The 27,136-nt window shown below is 57.4% G+C and overlaps 9 protein-coding genes across 9 annotated transcripts; 4 read left to right on the top strand and 5 right to left on the bottom strand.

Moving 5' to 3' along the window:
• Positions 1-2,017: 2,017 nt before the first annotated feature.
• On the top strand, positions 2,018-2,367 carry SPBR_02133 (uncharacterized protein; the record flags this gene model as incomplete). Its single annotated transcript, XM_040760440.1, has 2 exons — positions 2,018-2,092; positions 2,248-2,367. 2 exons carry the CDS (start codon positions 2,018-2,020, stop codon positions 2,365-2,367), a joined length of 195 nt encoding a protein of 64 aa, XP_040619675.1.
• Positions 2,368-2,981: 614 nt separating this feature from the next.
• SPBR_01640 (catalase) lies at positions 2,982-4,514 on the bottom strand (the record flags this gene model as incomplete). The annotated part of the gene is made up of 1 exon (XM_040759950.1): positions 2,982-4,514. One exon carries the CDS (start codon positions 4,512-4,514, stop codon positions 2,982-2,984), a length of 1,533 nt encoding a protein of 510 aa, XP_040619674.1.
• Positions 4,515-6,688: 2,174 nt separating this feature from the next.
• SPBR_01999 (ADP-ribosylation factor-like 1) lies at positions 6,689-7,418 on the bottom strand (the record flags this gene model as incomplete). The annotated part of the gene is made up of 3 exons (XM_040760308.1): positions 6,689-6,697; positions 6,784-7,230; positions 7,332-7,418. The coding sequence occupies 3 exons, from the start codon at positions 7,416-7,418 to the stop codon at positions 6,689-6,691; spliced, it is 543 nt and encodes a 180-aa protein (XP_040619673.1).
• A 3,104-nt stretch (positions 7,419-10,522) lies between these two features.
• SPBR_02036 (S-phase kinase-associated protein 1) lies at positions 10,523-11,194 on the bottom strand (the record flags this gene model as incomplete). The annotated part of the gene is made up of 3 exons (XM_040760345.1): positions 10,523-10,699; positions 10,786-10,956; positions 11,030-11,194. 3 exons carry the CDS (start codon positions 11,192-11,194, stop codon positions 10,523-10,525), a joined length of 513 nt encoding a protein of 170 aa, XP_040619672.1.
• A 2,629-nt stretch (positions 11,195-13,823) lies between these two features.
• Positions 13,824-15,749, top strand: SPBR_01497 (phosphatidylinositol glycan, class Z; the record flags this gene model as incomplete). The annotated part of the gene is made up of 3 exons (XM_040759807.1): positions 13,824-13,932; positions 14,211-14,727; positions 14,807-15,749. The coding sequence occupies 3 exons, from the start codon at positions 13,824-13,826 to the stop codon at positions 15,747-15,749; spliced, it is 1,569 nt and encodes a 522-aa protein (XP_040619671.1).
• A 590-nt stretch (positions 15,750-16,339) lies between these two features.
• SPBR_02127 (uncharacterized protein) lies at positions 16,340-16,704 on the top strand (the record flags this gene model as incomplete). Its single annotated transcript, XM_040760434.1, has 2 exons — positions 16,340-16,369; positions 16,459-16,704. 2 exons carry the CDS (start codon positions 16,340-16,342, stop codon positions 16,702-16,704), a joined length of 276 nt encoding a protein of 91 aa, XP_040619670.1.
• Positions 16,705-16,965: 261 nt separating this feature from the next.
• On the bottom strand, positions 16,966-17,995 carry SPBR_01878 (uncharacterized protein; the record flags this gene model as incomplete). Its single annotated transcript, XM_040760188.1, has 2 exons — positions 16,966-17,714; positions 17,776-17,995. 2 exons carry the CDS (start codon positions 17,993-17,995, stop codon positions 16,966-16,968), a joined length of 969 nt encoding a protein of 322 aa, XP_040619669.1.
• Positions 17,996-18,627: 632 nt separating this feature from the next.
• On the top strand, positions 18,628-25,495 carry SPBR_09069 (HEAT repeat protein; the record flags this gene model as incomplete). The annotated part of the gene is made up of 2 exons (XM_040767195.1): positions 18,628-24,834; positions 24,908-25,495. The coding sequence occupies 2 exons, from the start codon at positions 18,628-18,630 to the stop codon at positions 25,493-25,495; spliced, it is 6,795 nt and encodes a 2,264-aa protein (XP_040619668.1).
• Positions 25,496-25,644: 149 nt separating this feature from the next.
• Positions 25,645-26,826, bottom strand: SPBR_01812 (uracil-5-carboxylate decarboxylase; the record flags this gene model as incomplete). Its single annotated transcript, XM_040760122.1, has 1 exon — positions 25,645-26,826. One exon carries the CDS (start codon positions 26,824-26,826, stop codon positions 25,645-25,647), a length of 1,182 nt encoding a protein of 393 aa, XP_040619667.1.
• Positions 26,827-27,136: the final 310 nt, after the last annotated feature.

Genomic DNA, 27,136 nt, shown 5'->3' with positions numbered 1-27,136 from the left:
TGCATTGGATTTGGGCGATCGCAATTGGACTCTGGCAGCTTCTCTGGCGGAAAGAGCCAACCATACAGAGCCGGGTTCCGAGCACCGTGTGGGCAGTTTTGGGCGACGAGCTGGGAAGGAAACTGCGACGCCGCTAACGACGCCAAATGACGTTCAGGGCTGAAGTGAAGGAAGGCAGGAAGGCATGCGGTGAGTGACTTCCCAATTGGGATGGACTGCACAGCAAGAGCAGAGCTGGTGCTGCAGGAAAGCGCAATCGTCTGAGCCCCTGCCCCTATCCTCCCTCCTCCCACTGCTTTGTTCTGAGGCCAAACGAGCACCTCGTCAAACAACACCATCATATTCTATTCTGTACACACAACATAGCAACATAGCCACATGGGCCACGCCCTCCACTGACGTCTGACTGCGGCCACAGACACGACCCGGCGCCTGCGTGGCCCTGTGCCTGTTCGCGACTGTGTCGGTGTGTCGTTTTGCTGCCGCCTGCCGGGGCGCACGTTTTCGTTTGTCTCGTCGTCGATGCAGTCTTGGCTTTTGCACCCGCCCGCGGTCTGTTCTCTCTTATTCTCCGGCGGCCACTCGTCACTCAACGGCCGCTGGATTGTCAGCTGCCTTTATTTTAGCCGACGACACTTTATGCCACAGAGTTTCGAAAAATGTACGGAGCTGGTTACGATTGTCATTTTCTTTCGTTTTTCTCAGGATCTGCCATTCATCCATCGTTCTTCGGCCTCTGTTTTGACATTCCGGTGCATCTATGTCTTGTTTTATTGTTCTTTTCAGTACCGCTCGCGATGCTGCCAGCCTAATTATGGCGTCTGCAAACAGGCGTTGTCGTCACGCAAAGCTGTACGATGTGAGACGGAGTCGAATTGATGTGAAAACAACTGCCATACGACGCACTCCGGAATGTCAATTCCTTTCTTGCTCGTGACTGGAAGACTGGGGCCCAAGTGGCTCCTTTGTCCACGTATGCAGCGCCGCTTTTGACAGGCTTCTTGCCAACAGCTTGCATGTTAAAAATAGAGCGTTCCATTGCCTCCATAATGAGGAAAGGTAAGGAATACGAAACAGAAGAACAGAAAAAATGGAAAAACAACAAGAAAACCGGCGCCAACAACAGGGATAAAGGCGCCCTAAACAGAGACCAACAAACAAACTAAACAAACGGTCCGGCATTGAAAACAAGAAACGAGCAAGAAACAAAAGCAGAGAAGCCGCACAGATCAACAGGGGATGGCAGGACGCAGAACGACAACAGCGGTAGACTGCAGCTCGGCACTGTGCTGTGCATCATGAGTTGCATCGCCAGTTGAAGGAACAAAATTCAAAGGACCAAAATCATTGCAGAAGCCAAACAGGGGCAGAAGCACATCGCAACTAGACGAAATGAATACTGCATAACAAAAGCAGGGTCTTATCTCCACCAGACCCTCACCGGCACGATAGCTCGGCCCTCGCCTGTGCCCTGCCTCCTGCTCCCTCCCTCGCATGCTGCTCCTTTTCGACTTTCGATGCCGCCGGCCCTGTGCCTCCTCCTGGACGTCAGATCCAATCTACGGTCCCTGCCTGCTGCGTCTGCTGCTCCATTCTCTGTGCCGTTTTTGGAACAGCGATGCTCGTTGCCCTATCCTCCCGCAGCTGGCTCCCTCCTCGCGAGACACCATTCGCTTTTTCCTTTTTCTCCGTAATAACCACTCTGCCCACTCACAGACTCGCCCTCACACGCCCACCCCTGCACCCAGTCCGAGGTCCCAGCCAGCCAGCTGCTCCTTCAGGGTCGACTGGCGTCTGTTGCCGACACACGTTGTCAGGTTGTCTCTCTCGGGGTTCGCTCTCCCTCTCCCCCCCACTGACTCCTTTGCTCGTTTACTTAAGAGGCCGTTTTTCCCCGCCCGTTGCTTCGTCTCGTCGTTTTTCTTAAAGTTTTCTTTTCCTCCATTATCACCACCGACCATAACACCGAACTTCTCTTTCTCTCTTTGCCTTTTATATCCTCGCAAAATCTCCAACAATGGACGCCCCTACCAAGACCGTCGACATGGCCGCCGTGCCTGCCAAGAACGCCGAGCCCGCTGTGGAGCAGCCTGTACGTTGTTTTGTAGTGATCTTTTCTACGACCCTGATGCTTATTTTTATTTTTATTTATTTATTTTTTTGCCCTGGCGCTTGGTCCAAAACAACGTCATTTGCGACAAAGCCCCGGAACTTTTCAATAGGATCACTGCTAACAAACCAAAATAGACTCGCGTCGAGCCCATGTCCGTCGAGGCCAACATGCGCGGCGGTGACGAGGCCGAGGAGATCTGCTGCGGTCTTTGCGCTGCCTTTGCCTGCTTCGAGTGCTGCAAGTGCTGCTGCTAATTGCGCGGCGACGCTATACTCTCTGCCTTTCGAACCACGACCATTTTGCAACGGAGGAAACCAGAGGAAGACCAGAGGAAGACCAATGGTGTAATGAGAGGCCATCTAGATACCACATACCACATACCACATAACAGATAGCACCAGAGAGAAGGCGGTTCGGCGCGACATGTACCGTACGCTGCGATCCGGCGCGCCGTTTGCTGCAGAAAATCAAGCCTTTGCCTTGTTGGAAACCCGTCTTTTTTACATGATCCTGCAATGCGATTGAAACAAACATGACGTCGATGGCAGTCCACTTATCCTCCCGAGAACGTGCGACATGACTCGCCCGCACGTGGTAAGTAGGGCAGATAGGCACAGTTTGCGCATTGTCGCAACATGAGCCCCAGATGTCACCATCGGCTGGTCAGAGACACGCAACGTCCTTTTTTGTTTTGCCAAGCATTGATGTGCACCCTGTCGAGTAATGCAAAGTAGCGCTTCGAATTGTCGGAGACCAAATTCCGTTTTTTTGGTTTGTTCAATTGCAATTCGGTGGATCCAACGAAGAAATGGGCAATTGCTTCTGTCAAAGTACAGTACGAAGAGTAAATCATCACCGCCTCCATCCTCTACTTGGACACCTCCTTCTCCGTCGCCTCCTTGATGCGCTTGCCAAGGTCCGCGTCCACGCGCGCAAACATGCCGTACGTGCGCTCGCGCGTGTCCTGCTTGGCGCCCGACAGGTGGCCCGCCACATTGTGCACAAAGTTGTCCTGCTGCCCGGGCTGCTTGCCGAGCACCTTCCACAACGCGGCCGGCTGCTCAAAATCCAAGTCCGTCACATCCCCAAACACCGCCCACGTCGCCTCGCCCGTCCACTTCTCGTGCGACACCGTGCCCTTGCCGCTGGCCTTGTACGTCACCGGCCGGTACGAGCTCTGGTAGTTGGGGTTCGCGCCCAGATTGCCGTTGACATTCATCTGCCCGTCGCGCACAATCGGGTTGAACGACCGGAGCGGCGTGTTGACGGGGATCTGGTGGAAGTTGCCGCCCAGGCGGTGCCGGTGCGTGTCCGTGTACGAGAAGAGGCGGCTCTGCAGCACCGGGTCGGCCGACGGCTCGACGCCCGGCACCAGGTTCGACGGCGCAAACGCGGCCTGCTCGATCTCGGCAAAGTAGTTTTGCACGTTGCGGTTGAGCGTCATGCGGCCAAACGGACGCAGCGGGAACTCGCCCTGCGGCCACACCTTGGTGAGGTCAAACACGTTGTAGCGGAACTTCTCGGCCTGCTCGGGCGTCATGACCTGCAGGTACGTCGTCCACGACGGGTTGTCGCCGCGCGCAATCGCCTCAAACAGGTCCTGCGTCAGCCAGTCCGGGTTGGCGCCGTCCTTCTCGCCGGCCTCCTCGTTTGTAAACGTCGCGACGCCCTGGTCCGACCGCAGGTGGATCTGCACGTACACAAACGACCCGTCCGGCTTGGTGAACTTGTACGTGTGTCCCGAGTAGCCGTGCATCTTGCGGAACGACGCCGGCGTGCCGCGGTCCGAGAACAGCGTCATCACCTGGTGCACCGACTCTTGGTGCGTCGACAGGTAGTCCCAGAACATGGTCGCGTCCTTGAGGTTCGTCTGCGGGTTCCGCTTCTGCGTGTGAATAAACGTCGGGAAGTTGGTCGGGTCCCGCAAAAAGAACACGGGCGTGTTATTGAACACCCAGTCCCAGTTGCCCTCCTGCGTATACAGCTTGGTCGCGAAGCCGCGGGGGTCGCGCGCCGTGTCGGCCGAACCCTTCTCGCCGCCGACCGTCGAGAACCGCGTCAGCAGCGGCGTCTTCTTGCCAATCGGCCCCGTGAGCATGTCAATTGTCGTCAGGTCGCTGATGTCGTGCGTGAGCTCGAACTCGCCGTATGCGCCCGCGCCCTTGGCGTGCACCACGCGCTCTGGGATGCGCTCGCGGTCAAAGTTGGCCAGCAGGTCGATCAAGTGGAAGTCCTGCAGCAGCAGCGGGCCCTGGCCGACGCGCTGATATTTCTTTGGGTCATCAATGGGGTAGCCGCTGGTGGTCGTGTACGTCGGCTTTTCATCGTAGTGATATGTCGACTCGATGTGCTTGTACGCGGCGCCGCGCTCGCCGTCGGTCTTCACTGCCGGGTGAGCCATGATGATGCTATGTCGTGTACGTGTTGGTGGTCTGATTTAGATTTTGGTAGTGTATCGTGATGCTGCCTTTTGAATGTCGTGAAGCTCTGGAGCTGCCTTCCAATACAATGGGACGAGGGTAGGAAGGAACAAACGACCACCTAGTTGCTGGCAGCAAAGGAGGAGCCATATATAGCCACACAGAGAAGGTGTACAGGGCATGTCTAAGCAGTTCTTTCTTCTTCCGTCATAGCTGACTACATTGGGGTGATTTGGTGCTTTCCCTTTGCCGTCTCCATCTCTCTTGCCCATGAGAGTCGGTCTCGCCTTCCTCGGGATACTATGACGTCTGTTACCAGGACTGTATCGCTCTTTCCTCCCTTGAGAAAGAGTACCCACGACATAGCTCTTGCCGGCAGCTTAACGAAAGTCGCCTCATCACGCACCAAACAAAAAGGGTACCTCGTTCCTAGTTCAATCCCGACTTACACCAAATGCCGGTGACGACATGTAAGGCGAGGCCCCACAAAAGCGCAACATTGCGAACGATGCAACCAGCCCCAGCCTGCGCTGACACAGTAAAGCATGCTAGCTGTCTCCCCCTGGCCAAAATAAAGCGCACTCACAAATCGTTTTGGCACTCTAATACAGCAAGAAATCCTCACTGTAACACTCTTGACAGTGTAAGAAGTCCCACTAAAAAGCTTTGTGAGTACGCTTTTTTTTGGCCAGGGGGAGGCTGTGCTGCTGTGCACAAGACAAAAGGACGGACGGACGGAGACTACAGGGAATATGGACGACAATGGACAAAGGCCGAAAGGATACAGAAGAGCGAGTGCAACGGATCCAAAATAACGGGCTGTGGTTTGGTCCAATGGCAGCTTTGCATTTAGAAACGAAAACAGGCGTTGGGACAACTGGCGTGGTAAACTCGTAAGCTAGAACAATGCGGCGGCCTTGGGGAAATGGAATACATCATCATCAAAGAGTGCCTATGTACCCGATCCAGCCAACCGTTGTCGATCGATTATGTCTTTTATTAAGCCGGTTTATTTATGTATTATTTATTTATTTTTCGCGGCAAGTTGGTCGTTTTACAGATTTTATTTGGAATTCCCCTTTTTTTTGACATATTGAGTCCAACATGTCTTTTTGTTTTAAATCCGTTTTAATTCTGGTATTTACGACTGATTAGTATACATTCAAATAAAGAGCTATCAATGCCACTGTCTCACCAAGTCACAGGACCGCGCGTCTTGCTTCCTGTAACCCCGGTTTGCGTTACGGGGTTACGTCGGTACGACATCGTTCCATGGCGGAGATATTGCTCTGTATCCAGCACATTGAGTTAATATGGGAGTGAAAGCTGGGCAGACATCCACGCTGTTCAGATCCCGGCTCAGACGCCGATGTTGGGAATGGTGGGATACAAGACAGCTTGCTCGCCAAAAACCGAATTGCCTACCCCAACGAGTTCGGCCGAGACAGGCCGACTGTACTGTTATGCGCGTCGGTTCCGTTAAAAGTGGTGCTGCTGACTGTTGTCTTGCACGCGGAGACCGTAGCATGCCTGCTGGGCTGATGTGATGGAGTTTGATGGGACGGCATATTCTGGGTCCGGATGGTCCATTGACATTCCCAAGGATGGGACTGCGTATAAACGGCTAGCAATGAAGTGTATGAACAATATGTATGTTGTAGTCATTGCTATGTTCAGAAAATATAATAATGCAGCGATCTATATAATGAGCAAATGAAGCAAAACGAGGACGAAACCAAGGCCACCGCGGCCCTATCCAAAGAAGCCTGATACAAAGAGGGATTAGAAATGTGAAAAGCAGAGGCCGCGAAGCCCGTCCACTTGACGTGACAGACTCCGCCCATCTTGCCTCTGCGTGAAAGTATTAAAACCATTGCTATTGTGAATTAAGAGTAAATAAGAAAACTCCTCGCCTACCAGTACCTCTTCCCAGTTGCCGCATTCTAAATGACGTGCATGCCGGTTTGTGCACCCCTATTCATGGAGCCGTGAGTGGACGTTTGTCCAGACCCGGGATACTTCCATACTGCTGCGCCGTCTGTCATTTGCAGGATCGGTCTACGAGGAGATACTCGGCAGAGGTGTTCCGAAAAGGGAGTTCGTTCGTTGGTCGTTTGTCGTCAAGTATGTCGGTGCGAAAAGAACAGAGCGTTCTTTACTCTTGCTGAACGGTTTGCTTTGTGCGTGTTAGTATCATACGTTCATTTTTGTATCGTCGTCGCAGCGTCTCCCTCCACCTCCTCAACTTACCACTAGCCAGTCCATGCCCTCGTTCACGCCCGTGCCATCGACCGCAGAGCAGGCTATGATTGTCCAGTTGCGGTCCCGCAACTGGCCCAGCTGCAGCGCCTCGCTAATGTCTGCTGCGCCCTTGGCCCCCGGCTGGTCCTGCTTGTTGGCAAACACCAGCAGCGCCGCGTCCTTGAGCTCCTCCTCGTTCAGCATGCCCGCCAGCTCGTCGGCCGCCGTCTGCAGCCGCTCGATGTCTGTCGAGTCGACCACGAACACCACCGCCGAGGTATTCGCGTAGTAGCACCGCCAGTAGGGCCGGATAGACGTCTGGCCGCCGAGATCCCACACGTTAAAGTTGAGGTTCTTGTATGTCACGGACTCGACGTTAAAGCCGATTGTCGGGATCGTTGTGACCACCTCGCCAATCTTGAGCCGGTACAGGAGTGTTGTCTTGCCAGCGTTGTCCTAGAAGCAGAAAACGTTAGTTAGCTGTCTGGTCCATAACACTCTACTGTCCACCTCACTCTCGTGCTTTTCCTTGGCAACAGAACAAAGCAAAGTCGTACCAGTCCCAGGATCAAGATCCGGATTTCCTTTTTGGAGAACAGCAAGCTCGTCAGCCATGACATGCTGCTCGACATGCTTTGACCCATCCTTGCGGTTTCGGTGCGCGGAGTGCCGCGACTTTGCCTGCCCTAGTCGACGGGGGTGTTGAAATGGGACACTGTGTTCCCGAGAGGATCCTCTTCGTGACCTCCCTTCGCCTGCCGCACGCACGGCTTTGATGTGTTTTGTTCCTGGAATTTTCCGGTAAAACGATGCTGTCTCTTCGTTTCTGCTGCTCAGTCCGTCTGGAGGTGCTGTCTCTTCGAAGAGGAGGCTGATTGGCCCGCTGTTTCGTCGCTGGGATATATAGATGGGAGGTAAAAGCTCTGGACCAAGTTCTGAGGTCAGAGAATTGCCGTCGGGGCCGAAGTCGTAAAAGGGGGGAGGCAATGTCTCTTCGCCGTAGATTTGCTTCGTGAAGCAAAAGGTCGTCAAAAGTCGTGAAAATGCAGCTTGCAGGGTATGGATGTAAATGGATGCAGGGCGTGTAGAAACGGAAATGCAGAAGAACCGTACGGAAAAGCAGGGGGTGGTTCCTGAGCCGTTGGGACTTTAGCTTTTTGTTGGTGATGCTTTTGATTTTCGAAGAAATGAGCCTCGATTTCGCGAGACAGGGATCGGCGACGCTTCTGTCGATGGGGGTGTTGGTGGCGTGTAGTGCGCTAATGGAGGCCTGTGCAAAACTTTAGGATTAGTAAAGCTTACCACTGTACGCTCTGGGAGAAGGAATGCGACAGCGGCTCCTCCGGGGCCTCAGTGTCGCGAACAGTGTTTTCTGGGCCAGGCCTGGCCTGGCCAGCTAGGTATTTGGGCTTTCGTGCCGCCTATATCGAACATTCCACAGGCGGGTAAGCTGCACGTGCCATACCTCTTATTACGGTGGATCCCATTCACAACCATTTGGCATAGATGTCTACAAATGATACACGTGATAAACTGCTAAAGGTGACTAATCACAACGAGAGAAAGGAAGGCAAAAAAGTTTGTCCGAAAGAGAGAAAAGTGGAGTATAGGAAAACCTGCGCACGAAATTTTAGTTTGGGGTGCGCGTTGTGGGCAAATCTGGGTAGGAGGAAAAAAAATCGTTGATTGTATGGAACCCCCTCCCTGACGCATTTCTTCCGACCTTCAATCCAGCAACCTACCATAATTTTCTTTCGGAATCAACGACAGAATCAACAATCAGTCAAGATGCCGGTACGTATAGTTGTTTTTCGGTGGTGGGACAGACGATGAAGATGACACGCACACGTACGAACGGAACGCTTTCTTGTTCTATTTGCTCGACAAACCAACATCCTCGACGACATTTGCGAATGCGAAAATGGGCTTTTGCTGGTCGCAATATCTTCAGCCCATGACGAGGCTTCCGTCATATAGCCTCTTTGCACGGGGACGGATGATCAGAGACACGCCTGAAACCACCGAGTGAGGAGGAAAGAGAGCGACGACTGGACAAGCCGAAACAACAGAGCCGACCGGACGACGATGAACTGTTGGATGTTAAAGTCATAACTGTCCTGAACGTTGACTGACATGTTCTTTCCCCTCCTTGCAGAGCCACAAGTCTTTCCGCACCAAGCAGAAGCTCGCTAAGGCGCAGAAGCAAAACCGCCCGATCCCCCAGTGGATCCGTCTCCGGACCGGCAACACCATTCGGTACGATGAACCAAACCCATACCCTGTCGATGCGATACAGGAATGCACCATACCGTCTAGTCTACTGAAACTAACATCCTTCCAGTTACAACGCGAAGCGGAGACACTGGCGCAAGACCCGCCTGGGCATCTAAATGTTTACCCATATTGTGTCCGGGAGCTGGGGGTGTGACGAGGAATGAGGGCTTGGGAAGAAGCCGAAACAGGCGGGCGAGAAGCATCGGTATTCTGGGAACGGACCACACTCGATTTTGCGACAAGACGACGACTAGCGACTATGCGACGCCGTCATCCTTTTTTCAAACTGCGGCGGCCTACGGCCATTACCTTGCTTCGCACGGACGGTCGTATGGTACTCTTCTGTGCTGCGCCCAACAACGACGATTGACATGACATACGACTCAACGCGTTTGGGACGGCACCTGGCGTTGCGGAATGTGAATGGCCTGTGGCCCTACCAAAGTGTTCCTTTCGAAGCTCTGCTCAATTTTACTTGCTCACTCTATTCGGCCCCCTGCTTCTACGCCCTACTCCATGAGAGTCTCACAAAGGATGTGTGCTTTCTTTTCTTACGAATGACCTCTTCGGAAATACCGAGAGGAAATACGGAAAACATGTTCTTGTGTGGAGAAAATGAAGGGAGGAGTTGACGGCATCCAAAACTGGGAGTAAACGGGTATATTTATTGTTTACCTTCTGACATTAACATCAGAGCTTTTTTTTTACAGAAAAGGAAATGAATAAAAAACAACAAAACATTGAAAAAAAAGTCGTGTGTTTTTCCGACCACCTACCTTGCTCGTAGCCGTGTTGTAAACGAATGGTGACGCTGTGCAACGGCGTATGGCGACTTCAGAGTACATCACCCTTTTCGTGTTATGAACCTTTGATATCACGTAGTGTTCTTAATCCAGTCCGCTTCTAAACAAAAAGACTGTTCGAAGCCGGCCATTTTAAAAAATTGGAGAGGACAATGCCGAAAGGAGTCTGGTGAGTTGCCGAGTCCGGCTTGCAGCTCGAATATCAAATAGAACGAACAGATCCGGAAGCCGGAACCACGCCTCTTTTTCTTTGACGCATCTCCTTTGTCCGCATATGGAAGGCCAACTGTTGTCATCTTTGTCTGTTTGGTACTATAATGCTTCTAGTCATATCCTCAGGAGCAGATACCGGCACCGCACATGCCATTAGTATCAAATCATATGGGAATACGGAACAAGAGAAGTGAAGCAAGTTATATCGGTTTTATTAACCCGCGAACTACTATCGGTTTGAATTGAAAGAATACATTCGGTACAGAGAACCTGTGGCACCTCCTTTGACCGCTTAACCCAGAACAAAAGGTATAGGAAATAAAACGTAAAAGACATACAAAAGCCAGAACAAAAGATTCACCGGCAGACAACAGCCAACAATACGGGACACACGTTTCCCGTTTCCGGACTCGTTCACCAGACTCGTTCACCAGACTCGTTCACCATACTTGCGCAGCTTAGCGGTCCTCAGCCCACTCATTCTCTCTCCGGATCTGCTCCTCCTCCTCGGGGGTGAAGTCGTTGGTGATGTTGAAGGTCTTGCGGATCTCCTCGGGCGACTTGCCCTTGATCATGTTGGCGACCGTCTTGCAGCCGACGTCAAGAAGTGCCTTGATGTCCATGTAGTTGGCGGCCTGAATGCGGGAATCGTGTTAGCAAGGAATAACGTACACAAAGTATGTAACCAAAGATAAAGCGACAGAAAATAGGGTTTACGTACCAGGATGATCTCAAAGAGCATCTCCTGATCGACCTGCATGAACTTCTGGTCCCACTCTTCAATATCGGTGGTCTTCTTGCGGCTCTCGGTCTCCTCCTCGTTGGTACCAAGGGGGTCGTTGCGGTGGTGCTCGCAGTACTCAATGACCTTGCGGAGAACGGCCTCGTTGACCTGGACGAAAGGCACGTGGTTAGCAAAACACACCGGGAACGGAAAACGTCGGTTCGCTCTAATGGAAACGTACGTTGGGCAGAGGGACAGGGCCGAGTTCAGAGACACCCATGCTCTTCAGATCCTCCAGCATCGTGCTAAGCAGCGCCGAGCGGATGGCAACCTCGTAGTCGACAGTGATGACGCTGCCATCGTTGCTCTGGAGTGGGATCTTATCGAAGGACTTCTCCTCGGGCATTTTGTCGGTCAGCGAGGGTTAATTTGGATAAGAGGTCTGTTTGTAAAAGGCTTGTTAGATACAATAGCAGGAGAAAGATAGCGACGTCAAGTCCAATTTGATGGCATGTCTCAAAGAATGTGAGCGGGCAACGGCATCGGCGAAGTGAGCAAAGCAAGCTGAGAATATGCTGGGTCTTCGTAGCTTTCCGAGATGGCACTTTCGCGATGCGGCAGAGAAGGCTGAATGGGTCGACAAAGGACGGGTGTGACAACACGGGAGGCTGCTACGAGTGCGGGGCGAGCCTGGAAGGAAAGACAAACTCACAGGTTGCAATGGGATGCCGCGATAAATTGCACGCGGAAACTGGGTGATGTCGTTAAACTGTTGTCGGGGTACGTGATGATGGTGGTGGATAGAAGAAGAACCTCGATTTAAAGTTTGTGGGAGAGAAGCGATGATGTGAGCTGTGGAGGGGGCGATGATGTTCAAAGTAGAATAGAAGGGCGGCGAAGACGGCCGGAAAAAATGGGTAAGCCACAGGTGGCGTGTAGTGGGTCGCTGCTGCCTGTGTAGTGATTGGCTCAGAGGGGCTGGAATACTCCGTATTAGAGGACTTGATTCGGGGCAGGAGCAGTTGGAGATGGTTCGCTGATCGTAGTTTCCTGTCCGAGTTTCCTGTCCGAGTTTGCGACGACATCCAGCGGGACTTTATATCCCACAATGTTGAATGCTTACTTCTCCCATTGCCAACAAAAAAGGGAGTTTATTTTCGTGGCTCTGGCTGTGCCTGCACACGATTTACGACCCTGACGGCTGTTGGCCTCGCGCTAGACGAGGCAGAAAGCGTGGAGGAAGTGGGCCAGGCTGGCTGGAATTGCCAGTTGGTCCCTGATGCGTGCAGTAAGATACAAAGACGACAAAGACTTCAAAGACTACAGACCACAAAGACCCCGTATTCCCCGCCTGTGGCCGAAAGAGTTAGGCACCGACTGTAGGGGCTTTGGCTTTGTGGTCGGGCACCCGCCCCTGGCATTGAGACCGCAACCGGGCAGGCTGCGCCGCATCTGGCGGACACTATATGTCCGTGTCGCTGCCGTCTCTGCCTGGAATACGACGGGACCGCGACCAACGGTGAGAGACGAATATCGCAGTCTTTCTGCCTTGTGCCGCGTTCGGAAAGGGACAGGTTTTGTTTGTACGGCAGGCGTTCTAACTGCGGTATCCTTTGAAAGACGTATTGACAGCTGTGCGCATGAACATATTGTGTCTATATGATGATGAAATGAACACGGCCAGTCGTTGGCAGAGTGACAAAAAAAACGTGTCATAAAACGAGAGTGAGCTTGCCGTGATTTGGAACGGCAACCGTCTTACACGATCCTGTCCTAGGGCTAAGACGGTCAGACGTACGAAAGTTGGGAGAATCATGAGATGAGACGAGGCCACGAGAAAAGCTTACAGCGGTGTGTCTCGTGAATCAGATTTCCCAGAGCAGGTGCGACCTGCTGGCCAGTTGACATCGCCATGTGGTTGATTGCTGGTGGCTCTTTCCACCGCCTACACCCTACACTGTGTCTTTCCTATTTTGCCGCTTTCAGGCCTGTTCGTTTGCAGCCTAGTTCGCTCATAGCAGTGACAAGGCCCCATTGGGGAAGGTTTCAATGAGAGGAATGCACGCTCTTTACAGAGTCGCATGGACGATGGGTAAGATAGCGGCTGCTTTGGGCCAATACAGGTCTCTGGTTCGCTGCAACGACCTGCTGCAACCGCTAAAACAAGCACTCGCCACTGCCAGCGCGTCCCGCGACGGCTGACGGATGCAGGCGCCGTGTCTTGCACCACACTAATACCACCTGTTAATTAATTTGCGGAGCAAGCTAGCGGTCTATTTACTAATACAGAAGTACTACCCAGTTCATTATTTTTGTTATTGACTTGCTGCAGCTCCGGTTTTGTTGTCTCCTTTTCGAGGATCCCCCTTTCCTGTCCGACAAGGGTTACAGCGCACTCGGTCTCGACAGGGAAGGCGCTCGAATCGCGTGTTTTGTCCTTCCGCGGTCAACTCACCGTGCGTCGCTCCTTCCATGTTCCAGGCCTACCAGATTTACTTCATTTCCTCGTTCTGAAAAATCCGGGCCTCTTTCCCTTATTTTTCTTCTCACCAACAACCAACAGTCGACGGCCGCTTTTACCTCCCTTTGTCTGCTACCTTGCCTCACGCACAACAGGCGCACGCACTCTCAACCGGGGGCTCCTGACTATGACGCCGTTGCGTCTCCCAGTGGCCTCGTCTATCTAACGATGCCTTTGCTGTTGTCGCCGCAGCTCGAGCGCGGTTACGACTTGTTTGCGGCCTCGGCCTCACCTTCGGCTTCGAAGCTTTGCCTGTAAGGTAGAGCCGCTCGCATTCACCTTGAATACTCTCGACGCGCATCGCATCGTTCTCTTCTCGACACAACTCTGGCCCTTCCCGTTCGACGACAATACCATACCGTCGACTTTTCGTGTGTGTTCCTAGTCGTCTATTGAGAACGCTCGTGACACCTTTCTCTCCTTCCTATCGACCCTATTCCTCCTTCTCGACTCTCCTTCACGACTTCTTTACTTGTCTCTTTCCTCCCAATTCCTCTGGCACCTCTCGCCCACAATGTGGCGCCGAACATACCTCGTCCTCATCCTGGTGCGGCTGTGGTTCGCCATGTCGCCAAGCTATCTGCACCCGGACGAGAACTTCCAAGGACCGGAAGTGATCGCTGGTAAGACAAGCGCAAATCCGTTTATTTACTTCCCCAAGCACCTGGGGAGTGGCTTTTGTTTTCGTTGGGGCAAGGGCGGAGTTGTGTTTGGAGAGGATTGGCGGACGCAACATTCCTGGCGTGTTGTGCCCGTGGGGGAAACGGAGCTCCCCATGTCTCTCTACCGAAGCTCTCTTTCGCGCTTGCCCCGGACGGGAAACTTTTTGGCCTCGTTCTTTGTTCGTTCAGTGTTGCGTTGCCCTGGGCTTGCCGTGCTAACACGACTTCTTTGTTTGCAGGCGAAGTGTTTAGCTACCCCGTCCGACTCACCTGGGAGTTCACGAGCGACCACCCGATCCGAAGCGTCTTCCCATTATGGCCGGTGTACGGCCTCCCGATGTTCCTCCTGCGCTGGCTATGGATCGGCAACGGCGGCGACGGCGAAATCCCCCCGCATGTCGTATTCTGGGTCTTGCGCCTCCTCATGTTCGTCATGAACTTTGTGCTGCTCGACTGGGCGATCTACGAGCTGGTGCCGGCCAAGCGTCACCGGCAGACTGCGGTTGTTCTTGTCGCGTCGTCGTACGTGACGTGGACCTACCAGACACACACGTTTTCGAACTCGGTTGAGACGCTCGTGGTTGCCTGGAGTCTGGTCCTGATCGACCGCATCGTCGAAGGGCGCCAAGACCGTGCTTCGGTGCTCGCCCCCTCGATCCTGGGCATTGTTGTGGTGTTTGGCATATTCAACAGAATAACTTTCCCTGCCTTTTTGCTGATTCCCGGCCTTCGTTTGATACCCTACTTTATTAATAGGTATGGCGCAGCATCCCCCCCTTCCCCCTGTGACTCGATCTGGTGCGAATGACATTGCTAACTGTCCTTCCTCCAATAGACCGTTATCTTTTACCGCACTTGCTCTGTCGGGCCTTTTGACGACAATTGTCGCCATCGCCTTCGACACTGCCTTCTACACGCCGCACCAGATATCCTGGGGAGACCTGCTTTTCCACCCCGTTATCACACCTCTCAACAACCTCCTTTACAACATGTCGCCCGCAAACCTCGCCGAGCACGGTCTGCATCCCTGGTACCAGCACCTGCTGGCCAACATTCCCCTGCTGATAGGCCCGGCGGCAGCGCTTCTCTTCCTCCAACCGCACCTGTCCCTGCGGCTCTATTCGGCCGTGTCGGGTATCTTTGTGCTGTCCATTTTCCAGCACCAAGAGGCACGCTTCTTGCTGCCTACGATCCCGCTGATCCTGTCCTCGGTGCAGCTACCGCGCAACTCGCGCCTGCTGCATGCTTGGGTGTCTGCGTGGATCGCATTCAATGTGCTCCTTGGCATCCTGATGGGTGTGTATCACCAGGGCGGCATTGTGCCGACGCAGATTTTCATGAGCCGGCAGCCGGACGCGACACAGGCGATCTGGTGGAAGACGTATAGCCCACCGATATGGCTGCTGAACGGCAAGAACGAGGTGCTCCAGACACGCGACGTCATGGGCCTGCCGGGCGACCAGCTCATGGAGCAGCTGACGGCGCTAGCGACGTGCGACACGCCGGCGGACCGGCGCAACAATGAGTACCTCAAGGAGAAGAACGGCACATACCTGATCGCGCCGCTGTCGGCGACGTGGCTCGACCAGTACCTGCCCAACAAGGGCCTCGAGGGCCTGCGCTTCCGCGAGGTGTGGCGCTACCGCCAACATCTGAACCTGGACGACTTGGACTGGGGCGACGATGGCGTGTGGAACACGCTGTCGCGGGTGGTCGGGCGGCGCGGCATTGCCGCATGGCGTGTGACCAAGAGTTGCCCCGACCAGCGCAAGCGGTGAGCTACATAATATTGTTCTTGCATTGCTGTGGCATTATTGTTACATCCTTTTTAATGCTCTTACTTTTCACCTTTCTCTTTCCGCTTTCTTCGTTATTTTGTTTGCTTTGGGATTTTATGGCCTACAGACCTCTGCCTATATACTGCGGATAGGCTGGAGGACAGGAAAACGGGCTGCCGGGCTGGTGTATTTGGTTTATTCGGATGGGAGCGTGCGGGTTAGAAAATCACATAGACTTATCCTTTATGGGGGCTTCGAATGCTTTGCTTTTCAGATCGGACTCCGTATTACCTTTGTATTTATTAGCGTTTTTGGAAAGTTGTCAATACAGTGGGGAGTTGTTTCAGTGACGGCCAATTTGCGCCTCATTGTGCGGCTATGCACAGTGTTATTAGGGGTCTGCTGCACGGAGTCTGCTTTACGTGAAGTGCGACCCGCCAATGGGCTGGTTGCCTTTAGCTTTTCTTGACCAAGACACAACACCCACGAGCTTCGACGTCGGTTCTTTTCGCACGACGTCTTGCTGCGCAACAACACAAACCTCGACCGCATCTGTACCCCCCTGGCACCTCACAACGGCGGCAGACATCATGGGTGGCTTAAATCTGGAAGTGTTCAAGGTTGGTTGCTATTCTGATTCAGTGTCTCGTCTCGTTTTGCGATCATGCGACCCCCGCTAACTTTGCTGTGTCTTCTCCTCCCCACCCAGTTTGGCATGTATGTCATGTTCCCCATTGGCATCATGTACTACTTTGGCACAAACCTCGACGACCGCTTCGCCGTGCCCGACTTCTGGCCCAAGCCGGAGAACGCCAACCGCGTCCCGACCGAGCGCGACGAGATCCACGCCGAGCTGCAGCGGTTGCGGGCACGCCGGCTGTACCAGCGGGACCGGCGACTGGCTGAAGAGGCGGCACGGCCACCGCCGCCGGCCAACGGCGAGGAGGGACACTGAAGACTCGAAGAGGGGGAAAGGAGGAGTGGGCAACACGACATGACATCATATCGACGGCGTTATTTTGCTTTATGTTTCTCGGAGAAGATGGCGCACGGGACCACAAATTGAATATTGGCACGGGAGGTTTCAATGTGATGTTTGTTTCTTCTCACGATTGCTTTTGTACTGTCGGAAGAAATTTGTTTTTGTCGTTGGACAATGTTGTATATATACAGATACCGGGCTCCGTCTATCTTCACTCCATTATGTCACCAGTCACTACCAGTCTAGGTCTTGCACCAGTTGCTGCCACACGTCATCCGGCGCCTGGCCCTGGGTCACATTGGAAAATATGCCCTTAACGTCCGGGTATGCGCGGAAAGCCGCGACGAGCTCGAGCAGTTTGCGGTTCTCGACGGCGCTGTTTCCGGTGCCGTCTCCCAGCGGTGCCTGCGTTTCTTCGTTTACAGACCACACGGTGTCGGCGCTCAGGACGGCCAGGTTCTTCACCTTGAAGCGGCCCTCCTCGACGGCAGTGACAACCGGCCCTGTGTGCAGAGGCGCCGTCCACACGACAATGTTGCCGTCTTCGTTGGTCTCGACGTCTTCGGCGCCGGCCTCGATGGCGTCCTCCAGGATGTCGTCCACGGTTACCGGCGCGACATCGTCGCCAGTCGATTCCCTTTCCGATGCAGATGCAGTCGCAGATGCCGCCGGACCCAAGACCACCCGTCCTTGCCGTGTGAAAAAGAACTTGGTCGGCGCCATGGTGCCGCCTTTCCGTCGGATGACCGAGTTGAGCTCCTGCAGCGCGCGCGCCTTGCTCTCGGTTTCGAGATCGACAATCAGCGCCACGGACGGCGGCATCATGATCTCGTACGTGGCGCTCTCAAGACGCCCGCCGTCGGCCGACTTGCCCTGGCCGCGGGCTATCGCCGCCTCGATGACGGTCTTGGGCACGCCCGACTTTTTGGCGCTGCTGACAACCGACGCCAGCTGCGGGTTCATGTTGACGTCGGGGCCGTACACTGCAACTGTCAGCCTAGGGAACACATAAAATAGAAGCCCCCCCAATTAATCCCAACTCACTCTGCGAATACAGCGTAATCGTCTTGGTAAAGTTGCTGCGCAGCTGTGTTTTCTTGATATCGGCGGCGCCCTTTTCATGCCGGATCTTGGACCAGCGATTGTGGCCGCTGGCAACGGCCGGTGACGAGGCAAAGCTTCGGCAGCATTGCGCGCAGGCGTACCGTGTCCATGGGGACGGCAACGCTCTGAGGCTCGCGAGGGAGGGCGAGATTGGAGGCATTGCGTCGATTATCGCGACAAGTGAAGCTCAGAGATGTCGTTCTCTTCAGGCCTGTTAGCGCTTGAGCCACTATCGCTTCCACGAAAGACCGCTGTGAGCAGCTCGCTGTGGCGCAATAATTTTTCCTGTCTGGTCCCGGTGCTGCCCCGCTAAAGGCAGGCGCTCGTGGGCTGCACCTGCCGCAGGAGCTCTGTGGAGGGGACTGTGGATCCAGGCGCTTGATTGGCTGGAAACCGCTACTCAGGCCCTCTGAGAACAACACCTCTCCGGATGGAAGGTGCTGCTGGTCAACTCGATCGAAGGAGGAAGCTGCACACACACTACACACGATCGAGCTTGGAGAAACGACCCCCTTTTAGGATCCCCCCTGCTACCCACTCAGCAGCACCGTTTCTGCCTCTCACCTTCGACGACGACGGCCGTTGTTGACCAAGTAGCGACTTGGACAGCCGGCCAATTCCACTTGCAACCTCATATCACGCCGTGCGCCCCCCTTTTCGGCCAGTCCTCGATCGTCCCTCGCACGCCTCCCCTATTCCACGCCCGCCTCGATCTCGACCTCCTCGACCTCAGCACCTTTGTTATCCTCAATCATATTGAACTTCTCACCCCTATCTCTGTCATCTCCTCTCATGGCGACGGCTGCCTCGCCGGCCCCTGATGGCCCGCAGGCCAGCAACGGCGGTGGTGCCGATGATGCAGCCGCCGTCGCGGCAGTTGCAGCAGCAGCAGCATCTGCCACGGCTGCCACGACGAACGCGGCCGCCGCATCGACCAGCCCACACCCCGAGCTCGACACCATGCACCTGGCCAACTTGCCTGTTGAGCAGCAAGAGCTGACGCTGCTGCAGTTCGCGGCCACCCTCGACGCCCACGTGCGCGTGCTCGAGCCGGACGACTGCACGGCCCAGCAGATCTACCTCAAGAAGGAAATCTTCAAGATCCTCAATCTCACGACGCCTCCGCCATCACGCGTCGTCCGCAACACGCTCGGCCGCTGCCTGGCACACGTCCTCGGCAAGGGCGACCGCAAGCTGCTGTTCGAGACCATCAACGACCTCAACGCGGTCATTGCCAACGGCGGCGTCAAGGTGCGGACCGCAGACGCCAGTGCAGGCAGCAGCTCCGGCGGGATCTCGGCAGCCGAGGCGTCGAACCGCACGAAACACGCGGCCGTCGTCTGCCTCGGTGATGTCTTTGGTGCCGCCGGCGACAGCGCCATCAGCCTGCACCAGCTGACGACCGCCACGCTCATGAAGATGCTCAAGGCGGCGCAGAACCACGCGGGGCTGCGGGCGGCCGTGTTTGTGGCATTCTCTAAGCTTGTGACCTGCATCGGCACGAGCACCGACGAGAGCATTGCCCGCGACATGTGGAAGCAGGCACGCAGCCATGCCTCGGGCGACAAGGGCGCCCTTGTGTCCGTAGCCGCCTGCCGCTGTCTGATTGCGCTTGTGCGCTACACGACGTACTTTGACACGTCGAGCGACTTTGACAGCCTCAGCAAGACCATCTTCAAAACGATTGATTCTCCATCGCCCCACGTGCGTCGTGCTGCCGCCGACTGCCTCGTCGAGGCCATGGTCAAGGGCTACGCCGAGGCCGTCGGCGGCGGCAGTGGCGGCATCGGCGGCGGCGGCGATGGCGGGGGTGGTGGACTGGGACGTGCCATGTCCACGCGCAAAGCGGTGCTGCCCAAGGCGCTCAAGCGGCAGTCGACCCTCCCGGCCGGCCTGCAGGACGACGACGACCTGCCCGGCTCGCGTGCGAGCAGCCCAGGCCCCTCGCGCAGCAGCCACAACGTGCTGTCGCTGCCGCTCGTCGATCTGCTCAAGACGCTCTCCGCGCACTACGTCCGTCTGTCCACAACGAACCGTGCCCGCGCCGCCCTTGGCATCTGCTACGGCCGCGTGCTGCAGCGTCTCGGCGAGAAGGCCGTCGAGCTCAACTACCTCAAAATCATTGAGAACCTGTCCGTCGACCTGCTCGGCCACGCCAACATTGCCAACAACCGCTACCGCCTGCTCGTCTCGCGCCGCATTGTTGACACGATTGTGCAGGACATTGTCGGCCGCCGCATTCTGAGCGAGGCCGGCCAGGTCGCCGCCGCCAAGGCCCTCGTCAACGAAGTCCTGAAAAACTACCCCCAGGTCATCAAGGAGCGCCCCGAGCCCAGCAAACACACCCTCGTCGTTACCCTCGGCGCTCTGGCGTCGCTTGTCGCCTCGTTGGGCTCGGCCGCCAACAGCTTTGCCGAGTCCTGCCGCGACGGTCTCCTGCAGCTGCTGCCCCACCCAACCTACAGCGTGCAGGTCCACGCCGCCGCCTGTCTCAAAGCCTTTGTGCTCGCCTGCCCGCAGCAGCTACTGCCCTGTCTGTCCGTGTGCATGAACAGCCTCACGCGCGAGCTGGGCCAGCTGAGTGGCGCCGGCGGCAGCAGCACCCACCAGCACCGCCGCTGCCTCGGGTTCTCGTACGGTCTGGCTGCCACCCTCAGCGCCAGTCCCCAGCGCCCGCTGTACGGCTCGGTCGATATCAACAGCCGCGTCCTCACCATGGCTACGAATCTGCTCAAGACGAGCGGCAAGCTGGAGCTGCGCGTGGCCAGCGTGCAGATCCAGGTCGCCTGGATCCTCATTGGCGGCCTCATGTCCCTCGGCCCCAACTTTGTCAAGATCCACCTCTCGCAGATGCTGCTGCTGTGGAAGAACGCCCTGCCCAAGCCGTTGGCCAAGGACAACGTTGCGTCGCGCAACTACCTCGAGACGTCCTTTTTGACGCACGTGCGCGACTGTGCGCTCGGCTCCATCCTCGCCTTTTTGCAGTACAACAGCCGCCTGCTGACCGTCGACGTGTCCAAGCGCATCGCCGCCATGCTGCAGCACACGACTGCTTTCTTGCGCACGCTGCCCGCCCGCAAGGTCACCGACGACATGTCGCAGCGCCTGACCCCCGCCCTGCAGCTGCACGACCTGGACGTCATGGTCCAGCGCCGTGTGCTGCAGTGCTATCTGCGCCTCATCAACATGGCCCCCGCCGGCAGCAGCGAGGCTCTGCTGCAGTCCAACTTGCTGACCCTCGTCATCTCCTTCTTTGCGGACCCGGACAACTACGGCGCCGGCTCGCTCAGCGCATCCATTGCCACCGCCGCCGGCACCTTTGAGACCATCTGGGACGTGGCGGACAACGCCGGCTTCGGTGTCACTGGCCTCGTCTCTGGATTCAAGTTGCGCGGCCTGCCCGGACAGCACGAGAAGAACGCCGCCGAGGAGGAGGAGCAGCAACAGCTCTTGTCGGCGCTGGACGAGACCGCGGGGCCCGAGGGCGTCATCGAGAGCTTGTTGCTATCTCCCGTGTGCGGCGCGTTCGAGCACGATGCATCCCTGCTCTATGTCGAGAGCAATGTCGTCCGCGGCGCCGACGGCAGCGCCTCCAGCAGCACGCTGCTTCCCGATCCGCCCGCCACCGACGTCGTCAACCTGGCGATCCAGCTCTTTGCCTACGTCTTCCCCCTCACGCCTGCCAAGGTCCAGGAGAGCATCCTCGAGCAGGTCGCTACGTTCATGTCGGCCGGTTCGCTGCAGCGCGACCCCGGTCGCAAGACCGCCATCAATGTCAACGTCGCCGTGGCGTTGCTCTCCACCCTCAAGGTCGCCGTCAAGGAGACCCACGCCCCCGCTGGCAACATCACCGACCAAAAGGTCGAGAAGCTGCTGCAGGACCTGGTGCGTGGCTTCGTCATCGACCCGGACCAGTACGTCCGCAGCATCGGCTACGCCGCCGTCGGCCGCCTGTGCAACGCCTGCGGCAACGCCTTCACCAGCCACGAAATCAAGTACTTGGTCGACACCATTGTCGTCAACCGCGAGCCGAGCGCGCGCGCGGGCTGTGCCATGGCCCTCGGCTGCATCCAGACCAAAGTCGGCGGCATGGCCGCGGGTTACCATCTCAAGACCATTCTGGGCATCTTGATGTCGCTCTGCAACGACCCCCACCCCACGGTGCACTTCTGGGCCCTCGAGGCCTTTGCACGCGCGTCGGATGCTGCCGGCCTCAACTTTTCGAGCTACGTCTGGAGCACCCTCGGCATGCTCGCTCAACTGTACGGCTCCGAGAACCACCACGCCGAGGTCGCGTCCGCCGTGTCCATGAACCTCGAGCTCGACCTCAGCACCACCGCCGCCATTGCCCGCTGCGTCGACGCCCTCGTCAACGTGCTGGGGCCCGATCTGCAGGAGACCACCAAGTCGCGCGAGCTCATCTTTACGCTTGTGCGCCAGTTCCAGGACGAGGACGACCGCCAGGTCCAGCGTTCCAGCCTTGCGTGCCTGGAGCACCTGTCGCTCTACGCGCCTGGCTATGTCGATTTCAATGACTACGTCAAGCTGCTGCAGCGCTATATGCAGTCGGACCACCAGGGCTTGCGCGACGCAGCCGTCGACGGCCTGTACAATCTGATGAAGCGCAATGCCGACGAAGTCATGGCCGCTGCTCTGCCCGGTCTCGAGGACCAGCTGTGGCTTGTGCTTGACCGCCACCCGGCGCACGACGGCATCCGCAACATCTTCCGCAACTGGATGCGCCAGGCCTGCCTCCACGACACCAACGGCTGGCTGCAGCGCTTCCAGCGCGTCCTCAAAATGACCCGCCCCAAGGTGCCGGAGACCACACGCCTCGCTGCTACTTTCCAGAAGACGGCCTTCCGCGGCACGGCCATTGACTTGCAGGACGAGGAAGTGGCCGGCCTGGGTTCTGGCGAGCGCGATGACGGGCACAACAAAGACGACGGCGACCAGCCGGGTGACGGTGGCGGCGGCCCGTCGTCGTCTAGTGGCGGCGCTGCTGCCGATGCGGGAGGCGGTGCTGCTGGAAGCAGTGCGCCGACCGGGGCGCCGAGCTCGTCGAATGCGGTCGTGGCAGCCGCGACCGCTGCGAGAACGGCCGCAGCCGGATCGGACGTCGAGCCGCTGCGCTGGCAGATCACGGCCTTTGTGCTGAGCCTGCTGAACGAAGTGTTCTTGCTCGTCGGTAATGACGCGGCCGCTACGGCGAGCGTGGGCGGTGACATTTCACCGGCGCAGGCGGCGCTCCAGAGCAAGATTGCCGACGTCGTGCGCATGGCCTTCTCGGCCTCGACGTCGTCGGTGCTGGAGCAGCGCATCTGGGGCCTCAAGATTGTCGGCGCCCTGCTGCGCATGTTCGGCAAGACGCCGGACCCCGACTTTGAAGAAGCCATGATCCTCGAGCAGTTCCAGGCACAGATCAGCTCGGCGCTGACGCCCGCGTTTGCCGCCGACTCGTCGCCTGAGCTGGCCTCGGAGGCCGTGCACGTCTGTGCCGCCTTTGTCGCTACGGGCATTGTGACGGATGTCGACCGTATGGGCCGCATCCTCAAGACCCTTGTGGGCGCCCTGGAGAGCTTTATGGCCGACAGCGACAACATCGGCATCGGCGACCTCAAGGGCCTCAGCGCCAACGCCCAGGTCATGGTCAAGATGTCTGTCTTTGCGGCCTGGGCCGAGCTGCAGGTCGCCAGTCTTGAGCAGCAGTACCTGGTGGATGTGCTGCGGCCGCACATTGGCAAGCTGACGCCGCTGTGGCTCGAGTCGCTGCGCGAGTTTGCGCGCCTGCGCTTCGAGCCGGACATCTCGATGACGCTGGGCCCTCCCTCGCTGTCCGGAAGCCTCGACACGATCTATGCGGCGCTCAACCGTGAGACGCTGCTGGCGTTCTACCAGGAGGCGTGGCTGAAGCTGGTGGATGCGATTGCCAGCCTGATTGAACAGGACAGCGAGTTTGTTTTTGATGCACTGGACGGCAAGCTGGTTGAGGAAAACGACGACGCCGACAGCGACCGGGCTAAGAGCATTGAAAAGGCGGTCGCCGTGTCGCTCGCGGACGGTGGCGGCCGCGAATCAGGCAAGAAGAAGGGCCCGGACATCAACTACCGCGACGAGCCCGTCGCCTTTTTCTTTGTACTGTTCGGCATCGCCTTTGAGGCGCTGGCGGCGCGCCAGGGCCACGCCGACTCGCTGGCCACGCCTGGCCAGACGCTGGAGATCTTGCTGGCCCTTAAGAAGATCCTGCACCCCAGTGTGTCGGGCCAGGCCATCTACCGCGACGCGATCTTTTCGGAAACAATGGACCTGCTGGACCGCCAGGTGCTGACGGAGGGCCTGGACGTGCAGGGCGTCATTGTTGAGATTGCCCGCGCGCTGTGCCTGGCACACCCGGCGGCGCGTACGCGCGAGCAGCCGGAGACGGGCGAGCTGTCGGAGGACATTGAGCAGCTGTTTGAGCTGACGCGAATTATCGTGCTTGTGCTGTCCGGCCTGCTGCCGACGCTGTCGGAGCAGCCGCAAGGGTCGTCGGGCCCGCCGCCCATGCGGTACCACATGACGGAGGAGGCCGTTTTGGTCTTGATCAAGACAGCCCTCGATGCGCTGGTGGACGCGGCCGAGGTGTTCCCTGCCATTATTCGCACCGACCTGCACGCGTGTCTTGTGCACATCTTTGCCATGATTCTGGCGACGCCGGCATGCCAAGAGGTGGTCGTCCCGCAAGCGCTGCCGACACTCAAGCGGTTCATTACGACGGCCACATCAACGGCCGCGGGCGACGAACAGACTGACGCGCAGATGCGCGGCTGTCTGCGGCGGTTCCTGTCCGTGTACCTGACGGCACAGAAGCGCGAAGCGGCGACGTCGCTGGCGTGTGTCAAGAACTCGCTGCTGGCCATTACGATTCTCTTTACGGCCGGCAACAACAACCTCTCGACCAACGACCCACTGGTCGTGCGCTTCCTCGACGAGCTTCTCGACTGCCTGACTGACCGCATGGTGCGTTCTCTATGGTTTTATCTTGTGCAGTATATTAATAAAATCTTGCTCATTTTGCTAACTACCTGTTTAGACCGCAAAGATTGCAGCCAACTGCTGCCGGTCTCTCCTCCTGCACACCCGCAACACAGCTGCCGACCAGAGCATCGGCCGCTTCCTACTGCCGCGCCTTCTGGCGTTTGCCACCAACGTCGAGCCTGAGGACCCAGAGGGCGCGCGCAGTCTTGTCGCGCAGACTCTCAATGCGTTTGTGGTGCAGGCAGCATCCCAGGCGACGGCGACCAACGGCAGCGCCACGGGCGGCAACCGTACATCCGTGGCCGTCGCAACGGCGCTGGTTCTCCCTGCGCTCTTGGCCCGCGCCGCCGGTGAGCTCGAAAAGTGGCAAGAGGCGAACCTGAGCACACAGCAGGCCGAGCTGGGCGCGGCGGCCGAGGCCGACCGCAACACGATGTACAAGGAGACGAGCGGGCGGCTCCTGGAGCTGGCGTCGGCCGACCCGGCAGCGTTCCGTGGGGTGGTGGCCGGGCTGAACGAGAGCCAACGGTCGTTTATGGAGGAGGTGATTAAGGCCGGACGGCAGGCGGCGGCGGCGAAGCCGGCAGCAAGCAACAACGACCAGCCAACGATTGCACTGAAGATGGACTTTGGCAGTGTGTAGACAGAGAGCATGACGACGGGAGGATAGGATGGATCCAGGATACATATGAGACATAGTGACATAGTGGGTTATGATGGTAGGTATGACGCTATATACAGGTTTTTACGTTGCCATTTATTGCATATCATTTATGTTCCAGCCCCGGTCCATTACGCCTTCTCCGCAACCTCCTTGTACAGGCGGAGGATGCGCATGGCGTTGCCACCCATGACGGCAGCGGCCGCCTCACTGCCGTCGCCCAGGGCGTTCTTGACCGCGTCGGCGTTCATGCTGACACTCTCCCACTGGCCCTGCTCATCGCTGTCGAGCGGCGGGAAGAAGGGGTGGTCCGTGCCAAACAGCAACCGGTCCAGCCCGCCGCTGTTGGCACCGCCCGACGCCGCAATGGCCGCCTGCAGGCCGACGTCCGAGTACACGACGGCATCCAGGTACACCTGCTCGTGCAGCACATCCCAGATGCTGCGGCGCGTTTTGGCGGCCTTCCACAGGTGCGCGTCGTGACGCACGCACGAGTCGATGCGGCCGGCCAGGAACGGCAGTGTGCCGCCGCTGTGGGCCAGCAGGAGACGCAGCTTCGGCAGGCGGTCGAAGACGCCTGCCAGGAAGAGCCGCGTCACGGCGATGGTCGTCTCCATGGGGAAGCCGAGCGCCAGCGGCAGCACATGGCCGTACTCGCCGGTCGTGCCGCCACGCGGGCCCCACACCTCGCCGGGCAGGCCGTAGTGCGGGTGCAAGAAGACCACGAGCCCCGCCTCGGCCAGCGCGGCCAGAACGGGCTCCATGGCCGGGTCATCGAGTCCCTGGCCCAGGCCGCCTGTGCCCAAAATAACACCGCGGCAGTAGGGCAGCGTGGCGACGTCGGCGATGGTCTGGAGCAGCACGGGCGCCGGCGCCGTGACAGGCAGCGCCGCGAAGAAGAACAGGCGGCCCGGGTGTGCCTTGCACATGGCCGAGAAGCCTGCGTTGACGGAGGCAGCGAGTCCCCCGGCCTGGTCGCTGTCAACGAAATCGAGCCATGGGTTGGCGAGCGACAGCACAGACACGTCAATGCCGTGCGTGTCCATAAAGTGGAGCTTCTGGGCAACAGAGGCGTAGTGGCTCGTCAGCGGCCGGCCCGGCAGCGACGATACGGTCTGTGCCTCGCCTCGCGCGGCGGCAGCTTCGGCCTCCTTGAGGGGCGTCACCTCGGTCGACAGCAGGACGATGCGCGGGTCGGGCGTGCCCGGAAACGAGCGCACAATGGGGATGTCGTTGCGGGATTCGAGGATCTGGATATACTCTGGGGGGTACATGTGGGTGTGGACGTCCACGACGGGTGTTTTGGACGACATTGTTGGTGATGTTTGGAGTGTGAAGTCGACGATGTCAAGCTGGAAGGGGAAGGAGAGGACGGAGGAGGGGATGTGGGCGTTGTCTGGAGGCCTGCCTGATTCGGCAATACTATTCCTGCCCCGTCGCAGCTTCCCGAATAATTTACAGAGCTCTCAGTACGTTGTACGAAATACGCCGTTCTTACAAAAGACACACACGCAACACAGCGCGTATCTCACTGCATAGCTCTATCGGGCCCCAGCGGTGCTTGACCCACGATGGCGATCCCCGTCAGGCTCTCGAGATAACTTACACCGTCGGGCCACTCCA

Source organism: Sporothrix brasiliensis (assembly GCF_000820605.1).
Source record: "Sporothrix brasiliensis 5110 chromosome Unknown Cont18, whole genome shotgun sequence".
Taxonomy (NCBI): Eukaryota; Fungi; Ascomycota; class Sordariomycetes; order Ophiostomatales; family Ophiostomataceae; genus Sporothrix; species Sporothrix brasiliensis.
Note: the sequence above shows the minus strand (reverse complement) of the source record. Positions and strands in the feature narration are given on the sequence as shown.